Source organism: Furipterus horrens, unplaced genomic scaffold (assembly GCF_987537825.1).
Source record: "Furipterus horrens unplaced genomic scaffold, mFurHor1.1.pri manual_scaffold_4, whole genome shotgun sequence".
Classification (NCBI taxonomy): domain Eukaryota; kingdom Metazoa; phylum Chordata; class Mammalia; order Chiroptera; family Furipteridae; genus Furipterus; species Furipterus horrens.
This window is the reverse complement of record NW_028327174.1, coordinates 201,121,985-201,145,282: the sequence shown is the minus strand read 5'-3', so window position 1 is coordinate 201,145,282 and position 23,298 is coordinate 201,121,985. Positions and strand designations below refer to the sequence as shown.

At 51.2% G+C, this 23,298-nt stretch overlaps 1 protein-coding gene across 1 annotated transcript in view; it reads right to left on the bottom strand.

Moving 5' to 3' along the window:
• Positions 1 to 23,298, bottom strand: part of NUP214 (nucleoporin 214) — a 79,161-nt gene that overhangs the window by 11,569 nt on the left and 44,294 nt on the right. Inside the window, 9 exon segments of the mRNA XM_090274916.1 lie at positions 1,025 to 1,181; positions 7,886 to 7,956; positions 13,489 to 14,008; positions 14,010 to 14,756; positions 14,758 to 15,299; positions 15,801 to 15,862; positions 17,630 to 17,720; positions 18,542 to 18,614; positions 19,852 to 19,930. Coding sequence (XP_090131042.1) covers positions 1,025 to 1,181; positions 7,886 to 7,956; positions 13,489 to 14,008; positions 14,010 to 14,756; positions 14,758 to 15,299; positions 15,801 to 15,862; positions 17,630 to 17,720; positions 18,542 to 18,614; positions 19,852 to 19,930 — 2,342 coding nt within the window.

Here is a 23,298-nt window from a genome sequence, read left to right as displayed (position 1 = left end):
GTTCTGTGCCAGAGGCTGTTGGGCGCATTGTGGACATGCAGCCGAATTCTAGATCTGTCACTGTCTGGCTCTGTGACTTAAGCGCCCCCTCCCCCAAGAACTCACCCGACCATTCTGAGCTTGTTCCTGCCAGAGTGGAGAGTGCTGTGTGTGGAGCCCTGCGTCCCGGGCTGGCAGCTGGGGAAACCACCCGGGGTGCGGCCGGGGTCTGACCCCTGCCTCTGAGTTTCACTGGCAGAAACAGTGCTTGAAAACTACTCAACTCCACTCCTAAGGTTCCTTCATTCTAGAGTTCTAACTTCCTCCTGGCAGACTGAAAGCTGAAGGATAAAAATTTCTGATCACATAACATCACAAGTGAAGAGGTACGTGTCTCCTGACCACAGTGTTTCTCTTCGGATTACCAGATGGGCAGTGACATCAAAACAGCAGATGTGTGAGTCCAGGAGGCTCAGGACAGAGCTCTGCTTTAGCGACAGGAGCGGAACAGTAAGCCAACACCTGTCCTGTCCGCGGGACCCCAGCTCCTGGCACGCTAGGACCCTGTTCAGCACCACAGAAGAGAGAAGCTTCTGGGCAGCACAGGGACCAAGAGGAGCTAAGACAAGGACGACAGGCTCCCACCTCCCCATGCCGGCCCCCATCAGCTGCGGGATGGAAATTTTTTAAAGATTTAAACACATAAATTTCTTTCATTTCCAACCATGAAGAGACAGAGCAGCAACGAACAGACGAGGGCCCGGCCGGGCGACCCCGCGCCCCCGGCACGCGCGGCGGCTCTCACGGAGGCCCTCTCCCTGCGGCTCTGAGGGCTTCTCATGGTTATACGGGGCATCTCACTAAAGCACCAAAACTAAAAACAAGAGCAAAACAGATCACACCGCTTTGGGGTAGGTATTTTAGATGGCCCTGCTAGGCCTTCCCTTCCCCTTCCTTTCCACACTTGTCACTGAAGTGCTGGTAACACCACGAGGAGGACAGTGGCATTAGGGGTGGAGGGACGCAGGAAACCTGCTCAACTTACTTGAGGTGGCTGTGGAGCCGAAGCCCCCGCTGGCCGAGCCGAATGGGTTTTTGTTGGCTGCATCCTGGCTCGGTTTCCCGCCAAGGCCACTGAAGAAGCCTCCCCCTCTGGCAGCACTTCCAGCCCCAAACACGCTTCCGCTGGACGATGGTGGCTGCTGGAAAACAGAAGGCCAAGAGCGAGGTCACCGCGTCCATGCCCGCAGACACGAGGTGCTCGCGGCTGGCACACACGGGAGAGCGGCAGAGGTCTGCCTGGTCCTGGTGCGGACGCGCCCCCTGCGCAGGGCCTGCCTGTGCACCCGAAGTGCTCAGCTCGCCCCTGTTCGCGGTCCTGAAACCTGACCTACGGTGGCTGGGGACTCTAAATGTCTCTGCCCGGCTGCCCACGGCCTCTGCGGACACTATGCCAGGGGCAAGAACACCGACCCCCCGAGCGCTCCCCCAAATGAAAAGTGTAAGAGCAGCTCCAGGCCACCGTGAGCGCCTCCTCCTTCGAGTCCCACAGGCTTTGGCCGAACTCAGCAGCAGCAGCAGCTGCTGATGGACGTACGCTCTCTTTTCTCCCAGGGGGTGCACTCTTATTTCATAGTGACCTGCCACGCCCTGCAGGAAGCAGCTCACATCAGCTCCACGGGGGCAGGGATGGCCACTGCGGAGTCCTGTCCAGGTCTGCAAACCCCACGCTCAGCGGACGCTGCTATCTCAGGGCGCACGCGGACCCCCCCCACCCCCGCCCCGCTGCACCGCGCACGGCACGCTACGTGCGCCTGGAGGTCGGCTTTAGAAGAGAGACCAGGGCTAGATCGGAGGACCGTCGGGTCAGAGTTAAGTGTCAGACAACCTCCTTGGCTGCTCAGGGAGAAGAGGACGGGTTTTTAGAAACGGGTCGCTGTGTCTAAGAACCTTTCAGGAGCCCCTTCAAAGGGGGGCAGGGTGGTGCAGAAGTCCCTCTTCTGTAAAACTGGGTAATAAACCAGCCACCTTGAGATGCTGAGTGAAGCGAGCTAGGAAGTGCTGCGTGCTTTAGAACGGCCTGCAATAGTCACACGCTTAAAAAACGGCTGCTCTTCAGTATGGGAGCGATGATGGTAACGGACCAATGATCGAGCACTTCCTATGTGCCACGCACTCCCTGAGCACTTGGACAAATTATATCCCTAAAGAAGCCAACCTCCAGGGGCCACCTCAGAAACAAGGTCCAGTGTCACCTCCCGTGCGGGTGCTCAGTGGGCACCCTGGTCTAAGCCCCCCCCCCCCCCCCATTTTCCACCAGGAAGCCACCACGCAACTGAGACTCGGTCTCCAGGGCTGTCTGCTCTCCACAGCGGCCAGAAGAACACGTCACTCCTGTCTAAAAGCTCTGTGGAAGACCTACGTGCTCTGGCCCCGCCTCACTCTAAAGACTCTTGATAAGCATCAGTGTGCAATTTTAATGAAGTCTGGTTTTTCAATCTTCTTCTTTTATGGTTAGCGCTTTCTGTGTTCTAAGAAATCTTTGCCTACCTAATGGTTTCTAACGCATTACGGACAGTTGTTTGGGCTGGACAGCTGGTGTGGAGGGCTGTAGGAGGTCCAGCAGCATCCCCGGCCCTACCCACCGGATGCGAGTGGGACGCCCTCTCCTGAGGACCAAACGTGTCCCCAGACACTGTGACTGTGGGACTCCCCTGGGGGGCAGGACCGATGCTGGTGAGAACCACTGGTCTGCTCCAAGGGAGCAAAGATACTTCGCTTTAAAATTCTTCTTTTAACATTTGGTTTCCAGAAGGTCAACTCCCATGTGTCTAGTTCTGATTTTCTAGTATTTATTCTGTTTGGGATTCTCAGAGTTTCTTAGACTCGTGGATGCTTGTTAATCAACACATTTGAACAGGATCGGCAGTCTCTTCAAATAATTTTTTCCACCCTGTTCTGCCACATCTTGTTCTGGGACTCCAGTCACACACACAGTGGACGGCCTGACCCCGTCGCACGGGCCACTCAGGCTCTGTCTTTTCTTCCCAGCCTCTGGCCTTCATTTTAGATAATTTCTGCTGACATGTCTTCACGTTCCCTGTTCCTCCGTAGTAGTCAAGTCTGCTGTGACCCTGTCTGATCATTTTTTATTTCAGCTACGAGATTTTAACTTCGGGTGCAGATCACGATTTTCTATTCGTTTTTGTAATTCCCATTTGTTTGCTGAGATTCCTTATCAACCATTCCTTTATTTTCTGGTAAACCCTTGCATACAAGTTATTCTGAATTCTTTGCCTGGTAGTTCCAATATCTGGATCATCTATAGGTCATTTTTTGCTCATTTCTATGATTGTGAGGTCTTTTATTTTTGCCTCTTCACGTGTTACGCAATTATTCTGGGGGGGGGGGCGGCGGCGTGCCGGCATATGTTGGACTTTGTATGTAAAAGGACAGCTGCATGGTGACTGAAGGGCACCTACGTTTTTCTAGAGCGTGAGAGCCCTCTTTCTTCTGTGTCCTCAGGTGAGGAGGTAATCCCTCAGATTTCACCAAGAGCTGAATGGGAACCGAGACGCCGACCCCCCTGGCGTGGCTGAGGCTTTAGTTTAGGTCACTCGGCTTATGACGTGCTCGAGGCAGCTGGGCTGCGGCCAAACTCCTGGGTTCAGCAGCTCCAGGCCACGGGAGACTGCAAGACCGCAAGCTCTCTCGTTTTGGGGCCCTGCCCTTACGTCCTTTTCCTTAGCAGAGCGGGGGCGGGGAATGGGCTGAGAGGGTTTTTACACTGAACAAATTACTGTGGGGCTGCCATAAGTCTTTCAGACCTCATTTTCTTAAATAGCTTTATTGGGACAGAATTCATATACCAAAGAACGCTCTGATTTAAAGTAAAAAATTCAATGATTTTTGGTATATTAATTTATTAAGTTTTAGTGTATATACACGTATATAAAACACAAACGTTGCCATTTTACCCACTTGAAGCCTACAACTCAGTGGCACTAACTGCAGCCGCACAACAGAGCAGCCACCACCGCCCCCCACGTCCAAAGCCGTCCCCTCCCCGCAGCCGACAGACAGCCTGTCCCACTGCGCGCCAGCTTCCCCATCCCTCCGCCGCCTGGCTGCCGGGAATCCCTAATTCGGTTTTCGGCTCTATGGATTTCCCTACTCCTTTCCTGTTTTGAAAATAACTTTTTAGTCTCCTTTGTTTTTTATTGTGGTAAATATACATAAAACCATTTTAGGATACAGTTCACTGCATCGGGTACATCCAGTGCTGTGCAGACATCGCCACTGTCCATTTCTAGACCGTTTTTCATCATTTCACACGAAAATTCCATACTCCTAACAATAATTCTGCATCTCTTTGTGGTTTTAATTTGTATTACTAATTAATTTGAACATGTTTATAGCCCCTGGCTGTCTGCCCTTGCCCCTTTTTTCTAACTTTCGTAAAAAAAAAAAAAATTTGTTGTGAAATGTATGTAAAATTTACCATTTTAAGTATTTTTAAGGTTATGGCTCGGTGGCATTAAGTGCATCCACACTGCTGTGCAGCTGACACTGCCCTTTTTAATGAAGTTTTTTGCCTGTTTTCTGTCGTTTTTTTTTTTTTTAAGTCCACAAATTTTATGGGTAGAGAGCTCAATGAATTTTGACACGTAATTGTTTATGATGTCCAATATTCAATATAGCTACATTGTTAGCACTTTAGGGGGTTCCTTTGCACCCCGCTTTCAGTGTCCCGGGAGTCACCAGTGCTCGGAGTTCTAACAGGACGGCCTGCGTCTGCCTGTACTGACTCTCAAGGTAAGGGCAGTCCAACCCTTCCCGCCGCACCCGGGGGACCCAGCCATCTGGTCTTGTTAGGAGCCCGTTATTTACAGCTCTGCAGTGCTCCACAGCGTAAATACACTGCCGCCCCCACCCCCCGCCCCATACACATCGGGCTGTCGCCTGTGCTCAGCTGTTATGGAGACACCGCTATGAACGTTTTAACCCACACCCTCTGAACAACGGCGCTCATTCTTCTGTTGGCGCCACGCCGGGAAGGGGATTTATTTGTGGGACCAGCAGGGCTTTTGTGTATCTAGTCTTGACCCTACCAGACAACTTCCAAGGGGAACTCACCCTCCATCAGCAACGTGTGGCTGCTCCCCATCTCTCCATCCTCACCTGTTTCGCCATTTCGGTAGGGGTGGCGCTCTTTCCTTTTGGATTCGCACTGTTTAGATATTCTGAATACAATTACTCTGTTGGTTATATATGCTACAATTTTTCCTATTTCATGGCTTGTTTTACCCTAAAATTAAGAAAGCTGTAATTTTAATGAGATCAGATTTTCCTTCTGCCTGAAGAATATCCTTCAGAATTTCCTTCAGGCCTCCTAGGCATACGTTCTCTCAGTGTCTATCTGAAAAATGCCTTGATTACATTCTGTAAAAATATTTTCTGCTGGGCTTGGAAATTCTCGGTAGGTAAGACTGTCTCTGGCTTTCAGGGTCACTGCCAGGAAGTGAGCTGTCGGTCCAACTACTGCTCTTTTGAAGGTAGCCTGCCTTGTTTCCTCCGAGTACTTTAATATTTCACCTTCATAGTCCTACAGTTTCACTAGGACAGATCTTGGAATCAATTTCCTTGCATACATTCTGTTAGGCATTTGTTGGAATTCTGAATCTGTGGCTTCCTCTTTCCTGTTGGTTTCAGAAATTTGTTTTTTCCGCTTCTATGTTGCCACACATTCTTTCTCTCTCCTCCTTCTGATTAAAGGTATGCTGGATTTCCCCTTTCAGGATTTTTGCTTTCTTTTGCATCTTCCATGAGGCAGTCCAGATAACTTAATCTGACCTACTTTCTAGTTCCAAGGTTCAGCCAACTCTAGTCCATGGGCCAAGCGAGCCTGCTGCTTTTGTAAATAAAGCTTCAGGGAAACATAGACAGGTCCGAAAAGTCTACAGTGTTTAATGTTGGGCTCTTCACAGAAAAAGTTTGCTGGTCCTTGGTCTGGTATATTACAGTTCTCTTCACCTGCGTCTGATCCGCTAATGTAAAATTTTAATTATATTTTTCTACAAGTTCTATTTGGTTCTTTTTCAAAGCTGCCATGACACTTCTTATAATTTGCTAATCTTTACTGGTATTCTTAAATTTGTCTTTTATTTCTTTTAAACACGTAAAGCACAGCTGTTTCACAGTCTAGGACAGTGATTTCTGACCAGTCAGCTGCAAGAATCTGTAAACCGTGCAGGACCTGACCATTTAGTCAGGGGCACTGACCTCTTTTCCCCTGGATTGTCAGATGAAACAATGACAACAGTCAACACTACAACAGCCATCCGGTGTGAATGAATCAGTTCTGTGTACTTTTTTAGTCAGACTGGCAAAATACGTGTTTTTTTAGTGTGCTGCAGAATTTTAGTAATTAGTTTATGTGTGCCAGGAGGTGGAAAGGGTTGGAAATCGCTGCTCTAGGAAGTCTTCGTATGTCTGATGTTTGTTCCGGCTCTTGGTCATAGCTCCTTGTTTCCTCTGTGACTAATTTAGGGATGGGAATCAACATTCTTAAAAACTACTTGAGGTGGCAGAGAAGGGAGCCAGTCCCAGGGGGCAGGGTCACACGGTGACAGGCAGCTCCCGCACCCAGCGAGGCGAGCCCACGGGCAGGGGTAAGTGCCGCATCACTGTGTCGTAGACCTGGAACCGATGCAGCGTTGTGTGTGGTGAGCCACCTGCCCTTTAATAAAACCAACTGTCTGAGGCTGAGAGCGAAGCCACTTTCCTTCGGCGCCTGCTGCTTTCGCCAGACCCAGCGGGCCGCGCACACAGGCTCGGGCTGCAGGGGCTGGGGTCCCGGCTTGCTGGGGGGAGGGTCGCTCACCTGTGCCTGTCTTGGATATGCTTTCCCATCCTTTGCCCTTCCTTCCGGGTATTAAAATAGGACATTCTAATCTTTGCAGACAAGCAAACGCCCCCAGGACGAACCCGGGTTCCGCGCTCCCTTCGCTGCCACAGGCCCCCACTTCCCTTCAATCTGGCGGAGCACGTTGTCAGCTCATCCACGCTCTGACAACTACGGCTTTTACGTTCTCCTCGGGCATCTGTAGCTGTCTTCAGTGGGGAACCCGGTTTAAAGATCTAACCCCCACCAGCAGAAACGGGAGATCAGAGGTTCCGTTTCCCCCTGCCTAGGATCACTGAGAGCCCATCTTCAAAGGGAAAGGATGACAAAGAGTCTCTTACTGAAAATGCGCAAACAACACCTGGCGCGCCCACCAGCGCATTAACCAGTGGGCAGAGACCAGTTCCACGTTCCGAAGGACACAGTCATCCTGGCAAATCAGAGTACCTTCCTTCAGAAGGACTCCTCATGGGGCTGCTGCAACCCGACAGCGCCAACCTCTGGGTCCTCCTCCATCAAAGGGGGCCCCTGACAGCCTCTGCCATGCAGACCTGCCACAGATCCCCGGAGTGAACGTGCGGGAAGCGCTGAAACCCACGCCCTGCACAGGTAACCGGCAGCTATACGATATTAAACCGCTCCGGTCACCAAAAGCAGCCCCTGATTTCTTGTAGGTTCTTCTTTTTGTTTAAAGAACCACTTAAAAAGGTAACAACCATTCTTAGCTCAATGACCTTTAGAAAAAGAAAAGGAGCGGATTTAGCCCGCTGGTCATAATGTACCTAAGACCTGGAAGCAGGCAACGTGCTCTGAAAGGAGCAACATTGTAGGTTTTCTCTCGACCAGAGGCCGAGACTTCCGCCCTGTCCGGCCCCGCCCCGCTGTCTTCGGGGTCGGCGCACAACACAAGCTGATTCCAGCACATACAGCAATGACGAGGGGGAGCCCGAGAGAGGGACGGCGCCATGGATGGAGGCCAACGAGGCCAACGTACGTGCTTACCTGGCCAAAGACGGTTCCACCAGCACTGGCTGCTTGGCCAAACAAAGAACCAGTATTACTGGACCCGAAACCTATAAGATAAAAGGAAAACAAAAGTTTAAATTGGAAGAGTCTTTTACAACATCAGAGTATTTTGTTTTTTTTTTAATGGCTGCCAGGCATGCTAAGATACCTCACAATAAGTCAACCCATGAATAAATTCTGTCTTCTGATCTAGGAAATGAAGAAAATCCTGAGTACCATATTTTTCACTCCATAAGACACACTTTTCCCCGCAAAAGTGGGGTGAAAATGTCTGTGTGTCTTTTGAAGCAAATATTGCGTCACAGACCGTGATGTGTATCACCTGACCTGTCAGCGGTGGCGACAGCTGTTAGAAGAGGAAGCAGCGGGCCCACGGAAAACCCCTAGGTACGCTTTATTGTCCTACTTTACTGCTGAATCTCAGGGCGTCTGCTATGAAGATAGCGAAGAGAGTGGTGTCACTGACTGTGAACACCCGAGCTTCATAAATTCTGACGCTAGCGATGATGGGTTCTTGGGGTTCCCAGAAAACTAGAAGAGCACTTGAACCTCAAAGTCTCTCCTCATTCGTTAATGACAGTGATGATGGGTCTTAATAACCGCTGTTGACTGCTGTTCACTTTACGTGGTTGAAATATTCTGTTATACTTTATTAAATATTTTAGTACACCATTTGGTTCAGAATATTTTTTTTCTTGTTTTCCTCCTCTAAACCTAGGTGCGTCTTATGGTCAGGTGCGTCTTCTAGTGCGAAAAATACAGTAAGTAAAGAGAGTTTTGCATTGCTAACACTTTACAATAGTATAAATCCCAAAGCTCCAAGGATGACTCCTGTCTCCTACCACACCCCAGGGCGGGGACAGAGGGAGTCCTCTCAGAGGACCTGTGCCCTCGACTCTCCGCTGCCAAGAAGTCTTTCCAGTGACTGTCACACACACTTCTCCTCCCTGGTTCCCCTGATCTCCAAAGCCAGACTCCTTCAGGCAGTCCGCCCCCCTTGGCCACGGCGTAACAGGTGGAGGAGCTGGGAGGCAAGAGCTCCAGCCTCCGTTTGTTCTGTCGCGGACTGCGGAGGGGAGCTCAGGCAGGTGTCCGTCCCCCAGCCGGGGCTGGAGTGGCTGCGCAGGGACCCCTCCATGGCTACTCTGTGGGGGGTGATTTCTTCTGAGGTTCCTAATTATGATGGGCCAGTTTGACTGTCATGTGTATGAGGGATCCCCAGGTTTTGACGGAACAAAGGCTGCCTCAGAGAGAGCATTAGGTATCCTGCTCCCTGAGACTCACGAGGCCTCTCCCTGTCCGTCTCCAGGCTAAGCCATCCCATCTCTGGTCACAGCGTCGGCCACTGGCCTCTCCCTGGCCCGCCAGGCGGGCCGCACAGCTGTCTGTCAGCCCCGCGTCCTTGTGGCCAAACTCAGTGGGTGCTGAACAAACATTTATTGAAGGAAGAAAAGAAAAGATTTCCTTTCTAATAAATGAGGAACTATTTTCAAATAAAATATCACCAAAGGAATAAACTTGCAGTTATGTGGAATCCTGCCCACCAAGAAATCAAGAATCCTTGTTTTCCCCAGAGTCTACCTGCAGAGGAAACTTTCACCTTTCATAATGTGAGAAACGCTCACAGTAAAAACCGGGACACAGGACTGAGCAGCAAAGCGAGGCCTTTACTCACGAGTCTGCAGAGCCGGGCGCGCCCTCAGCCAGGGGCATGTGCACCCCAAGCAGACAAAGATGGCTGGTTTCATAGTCTCGGCTTCCCCGCCCTGAAATTGCCACCCTGAAGTGAGATTGACTAGCTTCCTCGCCCCAGAGAGGATCAGGCCCCCCCCCCCCCCCCCCCCCCCCCCGTTTCTCCATGACCGGTTACGCAGGAGTTACAATGTAACGCGTTCATCTAAACGCCCCTGTTGTGATTTGTGAATATGCTGTCAGCTCCCGTCTCCCATTTTCCCTTTGTCTGGTGAGGACTATCTTTCTACTGGTTTTGGAGTCCCTATTTCCTTGTTTCTTACAATAAGATCATCATCAGAAAGTGAGACTCTGAAAAAAGATTTCAAACCGTTCTGTTATTAACTTTCAGAAGTAAAAGGAGCTGCTAAAACTGGATATACAATAGGGAGGGCTATGTTTTACTTTTTTTAAAAGTAAAGATTTCGGTTTTGTTTTTAAATTATAACACTGAAATCAAAAAGACCAAACTTTTCAAATGTCGTATCTGTCCTTTCGGCAAGAAAGACGTGTCGGAGGAGGCAGAAAACGCCGGCGGGCGGGCGGGGCCTGCGAGCGCTCCGCGGGGGTGCATCGGGGTGCATTGGGGGCGCACCGGCCGTCCTGCGGCCGCGCAGGTCGGCACGCGATGGCCTCGGAAGCGCCTTCCGGGCTTTTTCTGGGGCCCAAGATGGCGGAGAGCGAGCGGAAGCTCCGCGAGGCTCCTCCCAGGACCCACCTGGAATTACAGCTTAATTGCGGTTGTCACCGCGGACAGACAGAGAAGGCCGCTGCACCACAGCGGCAGAAGGGCTGGCTGGGCTCCCACGGGGGGGGGGGGGGGGGGGTGTGCTGAAGGGACGGAGAAACAGCAGCCGGGGTGCCTCCCGAGAAGCGGGGTCTGAACCCCAGCCGCAGGGCCCAGAGCAGAACAGCACCGGCCGCGGAAGGCCAGAGGCGCAGGGCTTTGCGGGCCTCAGAGAACTGGCTGGAGACAGAGCTCTTAAAGGGACCCCGTACGGAAATGTGTGGGCACCCACTTACCCTGGGCTCCAGCAGAGGGAGGGCAGAGCGGGCCAGAGACGCTGAAGGAGAGTCTGGGGCAGTGGCTCTGAGGCGAGAACTGAGGGAACAGCCGATGGGGTCCCGGCGCCGACTCGTCCCCCATGCTGCAGGCAGACCCCCGCCTCCCAGTGGGAAAGCTACAGCCCCGCCCACAGGAATGAATCTGCGCGCCCTCCGGGCTCAAGCCTGCCGGCGGATCACAGACGGAATAGATCAACACCCGAGGAGCCAGACAAAGGCAGTAGAGCTCTGGTCCTCTCGAGCCGGCTGCCTGGGACACTATCTGACGCAACCAGGGGCAGATCCAGGACGTAAAGAAAGGGCACCCGGACGACAGTACAGGCGTCCCTCTCTGTAGCGCGGTTCACTTACAGTGGCCTCACTGTATCGCGGGGTTTTTAAAATATTATATTTAATTACCGCAGGTTTTTCGCTCTATCGCAGGATTTTGCGGTACTGTATATGTATGTTGTTAGAGTTACATAGGTTTGACTGTAGAATAAATGTAAGGTTCCTACTTTGAACGTAATACCCGTGATAAGTGAGGAAATACTGTATACAGGACGTGGTGGGTGGAGGGACTCTCAGGCAGGCAGCCAGAGGAAAGGACCCGCCAAAGAGCAACTCGACAGCAACCCAAACCCAAGTGCAAGCAGACAGCCCAAATAAACGGCATACAGGGCACCCCAAGGGCATCAGGCCCAGGAGGCCAAGGAGGCGGCCCCGCTGAGTCCCACAGGGCTCCTGCCGCAGAAGGTCACACCACGAAGACAGGGAGTCAAAGCAGTTCCAGCTAAGAAGCAGAAACAAACAAGAGGAGTCACAAAAACAGGGAGGCAAAGAAATTCAGGAAGATACAAATAAATGGAAGCATATACAATGTTCACGGATGGGAGGAATTAACATTAAAATGGCCATACTACCCAAAGAAATGTACAGATTCAACGCAATCCCTATTAAAATGCCAATGACATATTTCACAGACCTAGAACAAATACTTGAAAAATTTATACGGAACCAAAAAAGACCCCAAATAGACTCAGCAATCTTGATAAAGAAGAACACAGGAGGAGAAATCACAATACCTGATATTGAGCTATCCTACAAAGCCACTGTAATCTAGACAGTCTGGTACTGGCATAAGAACAGACATATAGATCCATGGAACAGAATAGAGAGCCCAGAAAGAAACCCAGGTCTATATGGTCAATTAATATTCAACAAAGGGGAAGGAACATCAAATGGAATAAGAGCTTCTTCAACAAATGATGCTGGGAGAACTGGACTGGGACATGCGGAAGAATGAAACTAGACCACAAACTTATACCACACATGAGAATAAACTCAAGATGGATCAAAGACTTAGATGTGACACCATAAAAGTCCTAGAGGAAAGAATAGGCAGGAAAATTTCAGATATCTCACGTAGCAATATTTTCACGGATACATCTCCTAAGGCAAGGGAAATAAAAAAAGAATAAACATGGGATTACATCAAACTGAAGAGTTTCTGCTCAGCCAAAGAAAACATCAGCAAGATGAAAAGGGAACCAACCATATGGGAAAACATAATTGCCAGTGATACCTCAGACAAGGGATTGAGCTCCAAAATACATAAAGAACTTACACGACAACACCAAGAAGACAGACAACCCAATTAAAAAATAGGCAAAGGACCTGAACAAACACTTCTCCAAGGAGGATACATAGAGGGTCCACAGACACATGAAAGAATGTTCAACATCACTAGCCATCAGGGAGATGCAAATACAAACCACAATGAGATACCACTTTACACCAGTCAGAATGGCCATCATCAACAACAACAAACAACAAGTGCTGGCGAGGATGCGGAGAAACGGGAACCCCACCGCACTGTTGGTGGGAATGCAGACTGGTGCGGCCACTGTGGAGAACAGTATGGAATTTCCTCAAAAAATAAAAATGGAACTGCCTTTTGAACCAGCGATTCCACTACTAGGATTATACCCGAAAAATCCTAAAACCCTAATTCAAAAGAACTTATGCACCCCTATGTTCATAGCAGCCCTGTTTACAACAGCCAAGTGCTGGAAACAGCCTAGGTGCCCATCTGTAGGTGAGTGGGTCACAAAGCTGTGGTACATTTACACAATGGAGTTCTATGCAGCAGAAAGAAAGAAGGAACTCCTGCCATTTGCGACAACATGGATGGAACTAGAGAGAATTATGCTTCGTGAAATAAGCCAGGCAACGAAAGAAAAATACCATGTTACCACAGAATACAGGAACCTAATGAGCAAGACATGCAAGCAAAATAGAACCAGAGGCCTGGAAACAAGGAACAGACTGACAGTGACCAGAGGGGAGGGGGCCCGGGGAGAGGGGGAGAAAGGAGGGGAAGGGTCTCGGCAAGGAACTAGTCATGGACGTGGGCAACAGGGAGAGGGGAGGGGCGGGGCAGGGAGAGCAAAGGGGGAAAATGGGACACCTGTAATAGAATGACGATTTAAAGTAAAAGGAAAAAAGTGCCTTCAGAATTAAAACTTTCCTATTTATGAATCATTCTTCACTTGCCATGACCTTAAACTTTTTTTTTACCCATGACCTTGGCAGCCCGGCCGCCAGCAGAGTGGAGCAGCCGCAGGGCAGCCACGACTCGGCTGAAGGAAGCGCTGGGAACGCCGCGCGCTCAGTCCCCTCCGGGACGTCACAGAGGCGTTTGTTCCCCTTTTCCCCTTTAATGGTGACGCAGCACTGGTCTGTTGCAAACGTTTCAAATAACCCAGAGGGGGTCCGGGTAAAACCCTCCCATGAGTGCCTACCTGAAGCTTGACAAAAGCTGAACCCAGAGGACGATGCTGGCGTGGTGGTGGCCGAGGTGCCCCCAAACACAGAGCTCCCCTGCCCGAAGCCAGGGCTCTGGCCAAAGGCAGGAGGGGTGCTCTGGCCGAACACCCCCGCTCCCGTGCTGGCAGCAGACTGTCTGAAGGAGAAAGAGATGGAGCCGCCGGAGCTCGAGGCGGCCCCGAACACGCTCCCGCTGGTGGACGCGGCCGTGGAGGACCCCGGCTGGCCGAAGGCAGGCCCGGGGCTGAACCCCGGCTGACCGAAGGAGAAGCCGCTCGCTGGGCTGCCTGCGGCCTGCCCGAAGGCCGGGGCCTGCCCGAAGGCCGTCTGCCCGAAGGCCCCGGTGGCCGAGGTGCCGAAGGCTGGGCTGCCGAAGCCCGAGCTGCTGGCCTGCGGCGGGGCGGCCGCCGTGCTGGCTGTGCCGCCCGTCTGCTGCCCGAATAGGCTCGGCGCGGTGCTGGCTGCCGCCTGCCCAAACACGGGGGTGGCCGAGGGGGGCGGTGGCGGGGCTGCTGTTGAGCTGGCTGAAAGCTGAGCTAGAACTGGCCGCAGGGGGCTGGGTGAAGACAGAGGAGCCGGAAGTGACGGTCCCAAATGCCGCCGTGTCTGCAGCTGGGCTCGGAGCAACACTGGAAACAGTGCTGGTGGCCGTGGGGGCACTTGATGCTTCTGGTGTCACAGGGCCTGCACTGGGGGTTGCTGCTGCTGTGACAGCGGTCTGCCCAGGCACTGAAGGGGAGGGAGCAGGACAGGCTGGCTCTGCGTCGCCATCGGGGCCCCCGGTGGCTGCTGGCGTGGCCTCCGCAGAAGGTGCTAGGAGGCCAGTACTGGCTGCTGAGGCGCCGGGGCCACTGCCCGCAGGCTGGGCAGGAGCAGGCTCGCTTTTGATGGAGTCAGGAGTCTGCGGAGGAGCCTGGGGAACCGGGGCTGACTGCTGCAGCCCTAGGAGCGAGGCGGCTGCCACGGAGACCTCGCTGCTGCCTGGCTTCTCGGGCAAAGATGATGACGTCGCCTCCTCGGTGCTTTTAGCAGAGGACACAGGTGGGGTGGGAGCAGGTGCTGAACTGAGGAGGCCACCAAACGACAACGTGGGGAATGACGTGGGATGGGGAGCGGCAGTGGTGGCCAATGGGGGCGCTGTACTACTCGTCTGCTGGCCTCCAAATGAAAAACCAGTCTTGCTACCACTCAGAGACAAGCCACCGAAACCGATGAGCCCAGAGGAGCCCGCACTGGGGGGGGGGCAGGCTGCCAAAGACCCCTGTCGCAGCTCCGCTGGTACCTGTGCTGGCAGCTGGCACCACGGTGGTGGCGGTCCCAGAGGAGGTCACGGGAGGCTCTGCAGACTTGCCTACCGCGGGAGGGCCAGCAAAGGTAAACCCCGAGGGGAAGAGGGAAGTCTTGGCTGGCTGAGCACTCGTCAGGCCTGCGGATGAAGCCTTACTGGCCGGCTTCGTGGAATCATCTGCTTGGCCAACGCGCAGTCCTGAGAAACTCCCCAGGGTCTCGCCAGCCAAAGAACTTGGGAACAGCAGCTCTCCCAGCTTGGACGGCGGAGCGTCCGGCTTACTGGCAGGGGCGGAGAGAGCAACCCCGGACGGCACTGCCGGCCTGCTGCTGCACGGAGCAGGCTCTCCCGGGGCAGCAGGGGCAGCCCCGGGCGTGTCTGACGCTGCTGTCACTGCTGAGGGCGATGAGCTTTCAGAAACGGTCTCGGGTGCAGGTTTGGCTCCCCCGCCAAACGAGAATGCGTCCGGCTGGCTTGACTCTTTAGCAGGTGTTGCCCCTGGTAAAATAAAGAAATCAGGAAATGGGGTGGGTTTAGCAGCGTATGACCAGCACGTCTTACTGACACCTGCTGACACCAGTGGGGCGGCTGCCTCACAGCAGCCTCCCTGGGGAGGACAGAACGGATGCTCCCCCACAGGGACGTGAGCTGTCCACGTGCGTCACCTCACTGACAACAAGCACACTTACTCCTTCTGTGACCATTAAGTCACCACACACACACACACACCAGCTCCCTAATACATAAAATTAACACACTGTCCCGAAAGAGAAACAGAAAGGCATCTCCCCTTCCTTTCCTGTGTGTGTGCTTTCCTGGGTGACATTCACAGCACAGTGCTGGTTTATGGACCAGCCTGTTCGGAGGGATAGGATCAACTTCATTTATTGCAAGTACTTAAGGCAGGACTCAGCAGCAGGTACCATGTCAACATGTCTGTACAAATCACCCAGCACTTGTTCAGGGGACACACAGGCAATGCTGTGCGACAGAGACTACCTTGTGTGGCAGGGCAGTTAGAAGACGGTGTCGGCGTGACTGTCCCAAAACTGAAGCCTGTCCTAGGGAGGGAAAGAGGGACGTTAAACGCCGAGGCACGGGGCCCTCTCCGTGTGGCACGCTGTGCTGCGCTCACGGCCTGCGCTCCGGGCACCTGCAGCCAGCAGGCTCACCGCAGTGAAAGCACGTGCCTGCGCAGCAGCCCAGCCGCTGCCAGACCTCAGCCGGGAGAGGCACCCTGCAGGGGGACGCAGGCGCAGTGGCGGGGACGGCCGTGGGGGGCGGCTGGGCCTTCCCAGGCAGAAGCGGGGTTGGGGCCTGCTCCCAGGAGGACAGAGGAGCGCTGGTGAGACACAGCGCGACGCGACGTGGGAATGGGGCCGAGCAGGCGGCCCACCTAGCGAGGGCGACAGTACAGGCCGGGGCAGGGAGACACTCTCACAGCCCCGCCCCGCACCCACGAGCCTGTCAGGAGGGCAGCGCGCCGCTGGGCGGCTGCTGGGAGCTTGAAACAGAAGCCGCCGTCCCTGCCGTTGGGACACAGCTCTTGGCTCTGGGTTGGGACCCTTTGCAAAGTTCAAGCACTTTCCCGACTCCTTTCACCTCCGCGCTCCTGCACAGGTCTTTACACTGTGAGTGAAGACACCACGGCCAACGAAGAAAACGCCGCGCAAGTGTGAGCGGGAACAGACTGTTCGCTGTGAGAACAGCTCCAGCAGCAAACTTAAACTGCTGTAATTGTAAGATATGAGGCACCAAGCATATCACATGTGATAAGCAGTGTAAGGATTTAGATATCCTGACCCATCGTGGCCTTCATCAAATGGACGAAGACCATATAAAATGATGTGTTAAACAGCTTATCATAGCTAAGAAAATCCCTTTTTCTTTGCCTCCACCTTGGTGAAGAAATTTTATCTAATAGAGGTAAGTCATGGACCCAATGACCCAAACCTTTTTAGCTTATTTTAAAAATGGGAAGGAGAGTATCAGTTCACAGAAGTCAAGATTAATTATTAGCACTTGCAAAAGATGCACCAACTCCTGGCACTGACCTACTCTTTAAAATCTGCTCTGAACTACCTTTGGGAAGTATACAACATAACGATTCACAGTAAAGAGGAAATAATAGAATATATAATTTCCCCTCTCAAATTCTGTTCTAACACCCTCTTTTCACGTGTTCGGCCCAAACAATGCTCAAGGAACACATTAGCATCCGAGAAAAGAGCGGGTGGGCAGTGATTCCATGCTGACTGAAAGGGCTTGGGGCTCTTCTAACGGGACCGAGGACACCGCCCTTCAGTGGCAAGGCCCTTGGGCAGGTGTGTGGCTCCACCGCATAGTCTGACTCCAGCTCTGCAGGGAGGAGGGCGCCCGGGCGGCTCTCAGAGGTGTGAGCGTGTGCCTGCTCCCTCTGAGGTCAAGTCGCGCCTCATCTCAGAGGTTGAGGGTGTGCGCCTCCCAGTGCAGTAAAGCCGACCCAAATGTCACGTCTACCCCAAACGGTGCCAGACGAAAATATCTCAGGACAAGAGAGCAGACCAACTACAGACTCGGGCACAGGCCCATGACCCAAAGACAGGAGGCTTACCCTGAAGACCAAGACAATTAAGTATGTAACAACACGTGTGTAAACTTGAACCAAGAAGGGGAAATCGATTTACACGAGGACAGCAAGCTACCGCCGCCGCCGTTCGCTATGTTCCCGCGGCCTAAGAACCCCGGGCTCATGTACGTCTAGGAAGCGCCGTACTGACTGCAGGGTTTGGGGAGCTGCCTGCTGAGGCGGCAAGCGCAGTGCCACAGAACGTGAGCTCATTACTGACCCCGATGAGGAAAACGAGAACGCCTTGCTGAACTGCCCAACCGCAGACGGGGTGCAGGTCACAGCAGTGTCTGTCTTGGTCGCCCCTGGCCCTGAAATTAGAGGAAAAAAATAAGAGCATTACAAAAAGCCATTAGGGACCCGGTTCCAGTTTGTTACTGTGGCAGCTGTGTGGTGCCTGCAGAGCGGGCGGGCCTCAAGCGCATCCCCCAAAACCGAGGGGGAGAGGGGCGCGGGCCTGTGGCCGGCCGGGGCACACGCGGGTCTCTGACCTCACCCTTTCGCTCTGACAGCGTTCATTACAAACCAAGGCTGCCGCATCCCCTCCCAGGAGAGAGCAAAGTAACCCTACTGCACCTAAAATTTAAGGCTTTAAAATTAGCTTCATAATTATTAAAAAGCAACATATACCGAAGGAAAAAAGATGCAGAGGAAACAGGTTATGTTAACTAAATACATCCAAGCAGTGACTTCATGGCTATTAGTTTTCTCCCTACGTTTCTGTACTTTCCATAGTAGTATCTTTTGTATTTAACAAATTTTAGTTTCCTTTTAAAAAACTATGCAGGTAATCCACGATTCCTGTAATACAGAGAAGTGTGGGAAGTGAAAAGTGCAATCCACCGTCCTCCCCACGTTCCATTTCACTGCAGCTACTTATTAAGAGTCTGGGGTGTCACCTTCAATCTTTCCCAACTGCTCTGCTTTTAAAGGGGGAGAGGATGAGAAAACTATATTTTAAAAAGCCCAAACCAAACAATAAAAGAAAAGGACCTTCCTTTTAAGTGAGTATGCTGTAAATATTAGTAAAATTATTTTTAAAACTATTATAAGACAAGGTGGTGTATACAAGGATATTCAATGCAGGGATTCTTTCACCTTTACTTTCTCTGAAACAAAAATGCGAACTGACCTGAAGCTTTCTCGCCCGATGACAACTGACCAGAGGCTGACGTGGGCAGCTTGAGGGAATTGACCAGCGGCCCCTACAAGACAGCACAGGCCAAGTGTGTATGTGAGACTAACCGTCCCTGGGGACAGTGGAACAGGTGCAATGATAACGCAGCTTATAATAAGCGTAAGGTCACATCGGAGAACGGAACAGTCCCTCTGCAAGTGCCAACAAGGCAGGGCCCCGCCCGCCCGCCCCATGGCTGTTTCTTAGTGCCCAGCACAGTGCTTCACACATAAAAGACAACGAATGGGGTATTTATTTGGTAGATGAACAAATAAAGCAGTAAATGAATGAAGTGAGTTCTGGGTCTCAATAAATTTATAATAAGCTTGAAAAAGCAAAATTCTTCAACTTATCCACCTCCAGGCAATGTTTCTTTACTTTTGTTTGTTGTGACTGATCTGTTATCCTGTATCCACCAAGGTGAATGTGGAACCTTCCAGAAGAATGACCAAATGCTAAATGCTTAAATGCCATTTTAAGTCACAGCAAAGTAACAAACAGAGAGCCATGCCTGGGAATTCACAATAGGGGAGGTCTAAGGATCGATCTCAAACACAACTTAGTATTCCTTTCCTCAGAGGGCGGTCAGGACGGCAGAGGAGCCAGGCCTGCTCGGGCAGCTCCAGAGACAGCTCGGGCTGCCCTTGGCCGTCTTCCCTGATTTAACTCCTGACCACATACCCTGTTTTTGTAAGAGACAATGTCTGTAACGCGAAAGCCTGAAAGTGGATATGACAAACGTCACGGAGTCCGTGAGCTCTGGAAAGTAGATTGCAGAAGACAGCCAGGGAGCCTGTCCTCGAGACCCTGGTACTGAAGGGGGCCGGGGGGCCAGCAGCAGGAGGGGCTCGGGCCCCAGCTCTGCTCCCCACCCACTGGCGGCAGACGCCTGCATCAGTCACCTGGGCCTCGGCCTCTCCGTTAGTGAAACACACCTGAACACCCGTCTGCTTCCTGCACGCGGCTGTGGCGTGGGCGGCTCATCACCATAGTGTGAAATGAAAGGAACTGCAGACGCAAACGCTCCGGGCCAACATAAGGCGCAGAACGGCGGCGCAGACCGCCTGCACGCAGAACGCCGGGCGGCCTATGCAGGGGATGGGGCCCGGCCAGCCTGCTATAGGCCAAGACGGGCATAAGCCCTGGGAAAGGGTCACAGGTCTTTGTCACACTCACAGTTCACTTAAAACAAAGCGAGGACGTAAAACAGGGCTGCCTTAAGCTACACGGTATGGCTGTTAACAAAGCAAACAACCGGAACTCACCTGCTTGGGCTGGTTGTTAGCGGCCACCGGGGTCGGCACGGCGTGAGGCGCTTTGGCTGCGCAGTAGGGCGCCGAAGAGCTGAAAGCATAAAGCGCACACTCAAGAGAAAACCAGTCATCTCAGAGCCAACCTGCAGTCCGACAGATACCCACCTGGGGAAGAGTAGGTGTCTGGGGCCTAACCAAAGTCATCTGCCAGTTTTCAGAGTGAAGTAAATTCTTTAAGCGAAAGTTCGGCCTTTAACACAAAAGTCAAAGCAGTAACCTTAACGGTTACTGTCTTCCTGTGACCTTAAGGAGAAGTTCTGACTGCTCAGAAGGAGGTCTTCTTCTTAGCTAGAGAGTAAGCCCTCTCCACCCCCCCGCCCCCCATGCCCAGTTCCAGACCACGTGGGGAATTCCGATCGTTTCCAAGCCCAAGCACGTGCCCACAGGACCGATGGGACGGCAGGGTCTGCCGCTGCATGGGGCTCGATGGTGTTACAAAGCGGAGGTGCATCTTCTCACAGAAGCACCCCCAGGGCCCAGTGTTTGCCGGGCCACACGCAGGAGACGCGGCTGCCCCGCTGCCCCGCAGCCCCGCATCCAACCCGCACCTCTGCTAAGGGAGAAAAGTGCATCCTCTATTCGTAGAAAGTACGCTCACCATCTTTTGTTAGCCCCGAACACGATATGCAGAGAACTCTTATTTTCTTACTTAAGTATTTAAGTGCTAATGTGTGAGGGAAAAAACCACCAGTTTAACGCAGCCACGGGTGAAAGCCCTGTCGGTGGCTCTTGGGAGCAGTTTCTTCAATCAATTTATCGGTCCTCAACCCCGAGCTACTTTGACTGGTTTATAGAACAGCAGTAGCTACAGGGCCTTGTTTTAGTTTTCAGAACCCTTCCTAAAGTTAGAAGGATTGATATATTTTCATCAAAAAATTAACTTGCAAGAGGAAAGACAAAAATAAGCCCATGCCTCAGAGAAAAAAACGGACAGCAATCTCACAAGCACCTCCAGACTCTGTTGGAACATCACAGGACCTTCGAGAGAGGAGGAAAGTGGAGTTCCTTTCAGTGACACAAAGCCCCCTGTATTTTTCCTACTGAAGACAGAGAAGCTATAAACGCATGTCGCTCTGAGGAAACACTGCCCCCCCCCCCCCCGAGATGCTCTGCCAAGCAGGTGCACCAGCACGGCGCGGGCCCTGCTGCGTTTGCCACAGAGAAGAGGGGCGTGAGAGGAGGATGGGGGGCGAGAAACCCCTGAGCAGACACAGAAGACTCACGAAGAGAAACTGCGTGCGCTCATGAGAACCACAAGGATAAGCAGGATCATCCTGCAATGTTACCCGGGCCTCGCCATCAATAGAATGTAACAATCCTAAGCGCTCATGCAACTAATAACAGAACTTTAACATAAGGCAAAATCTGATAGAACCAAGGAAAGTGAGGAAATCACTATAGCTGAAAATACCAGCACCGCTCTCCAATAACTGGAGCAAGTGGAGAGAAAGTCATTAAGAATAAGAAGACTTGGACAATGCTATCGACCTCTGTAATTTACCTGGCATGTACAGAACACGCCCACCACCAGAAACAGAATGCACGTTCTTCTGAGGAGCCCAGAGAACACTTACTGAGGTGACTGACAGTCTAGATCAGGGGCCAGCACACTAAGAGCGAGCTCTGGCTGCCTATGTTTCTGTAAATAAAGTTTCCCTGTGACACAGCAATGCCCACTCATTTCCACGTTGCCCATGGGTGCACTCAGACCACACAATGGCCAAGCTGAGCAGCTGAGACAGTCCTGTAAGCCTTTAATATCTACCATGTGGCCCTTTGAGAAAAACCTTGCACATCCCAGTTCTTGGCCATAAAAGAAGCCTCAGTAAGTCTACAGCATTCAAGTCATACAAAGCATGTTCTCTGACCACACCAGAATTCGATTAAAAATCAATACCAAAAGATATCTTGAAAATGTCCAATTATTTAGAAACTAAACACACTCTTAAATAACCCACAAGGGTGTGTGTGTGTGTGTGTGTGTGTGTTAAAAGACAAAGAATAAAATTAGAATTATTTGGAACTGAATGAAAATGAAAACATTAACATATTCAAAATCTGTGGGATGTAGCCAAAGCAGCTCTTAGAGGGAAATTTACAGCACCAAATGCTAGTAGTAGAAAAGACTGATGTCAAATCAATGACATTAGCTTCCATGTTAAGAAACTAGAAAAAAGGGTAAATAAATTCAAAGCAAAGAGAAAAGTGAAATAATAAAGATTAAACAGAAAAATAACAGGGAAAAAACCAAAAGCTGGTTCCTGAAGATCAATAAATTTGATAAACATCTAGCTAGAATGATCAGGGAAAAAAAACCCATAAATTACCACTAGCGGGAAAGAGGGAAGTGAAAAGATTATGAAATCTATACACATTAAGAGGATAATAAGCCCTAGTTGGTGTGGCTCAGTGGCCTGAGTGCCAGCCTGTGAACTGAAAGGTTGCTGGTTCGATTCCCAGTCAGGGCACATGCCTGGGTCCCCAGCTGGGAGCATGCAAGAGGTAAGTGATCAATGTTTCTCTCATACATCTATGTTTCTCTCCCTCTCTTCCTCCCTTCCTTCCCATCTCTCTAAAAATAAATAAAATCTTTAAAAAAAAAGATAAAAATCAATACTATTATGAAAAACTTCATGCCAATAAATTCGACAACTCAAAAGAAACGACCAAATTTCTTGAAACACAAAAATGACCAGAGTTTACTCAAGAGGTATATGAGCTGACTAGTCTTGTATCTACTTAAGAAACTGATTTCCAAGCCCAGAGGGCTTCACTAGTGAATTCTCCAAATATTTATGGATAAAATAACAAATCTACATAAACTCTCCAGGGAGCTGACGAGGAGGAACACTGCCCAGCATTATTCTGATTCCAAAGCTGGACAGACATTACAAGAAAACATACAGACCAATATCCCTTGTTAAAACAGACAAAAAAACTCTTAACAAAATTTTAGTAAATTGAATCCATCCGTAAATAAAAAGGGCGATGTGTCAGTACCCAAGATTGGGTTGATGAGCAAAAACCAATCCATGTACCAAGACAAGTCAATGGGGTGAAACAGTCTCTCCACCAGATGGGCTGAGACATCTGGTCCCCACGTGCAGAGAATGAAGGTGACCACAACATCACCCTATTTACAACGATCACCTTAAAATGGATCAAAGCCCTAAACGTAAGAGCTAAAACTATAAAACTCAGAAGAAAACATCAAGTGTAAATCTTTATGACCTTGGTTTAGACCATGGTTTCTTAAATATGATACCTAAACCACAAGCAACAACAACAACGAAACTAAATTTTATCAAAATTAAAAACTTGCTTCAAAGGATACTATCAAAAAAGTAAAAAAACACTCAATGAATGGGAGAACATATTTGCAACCACATATCTGATGGG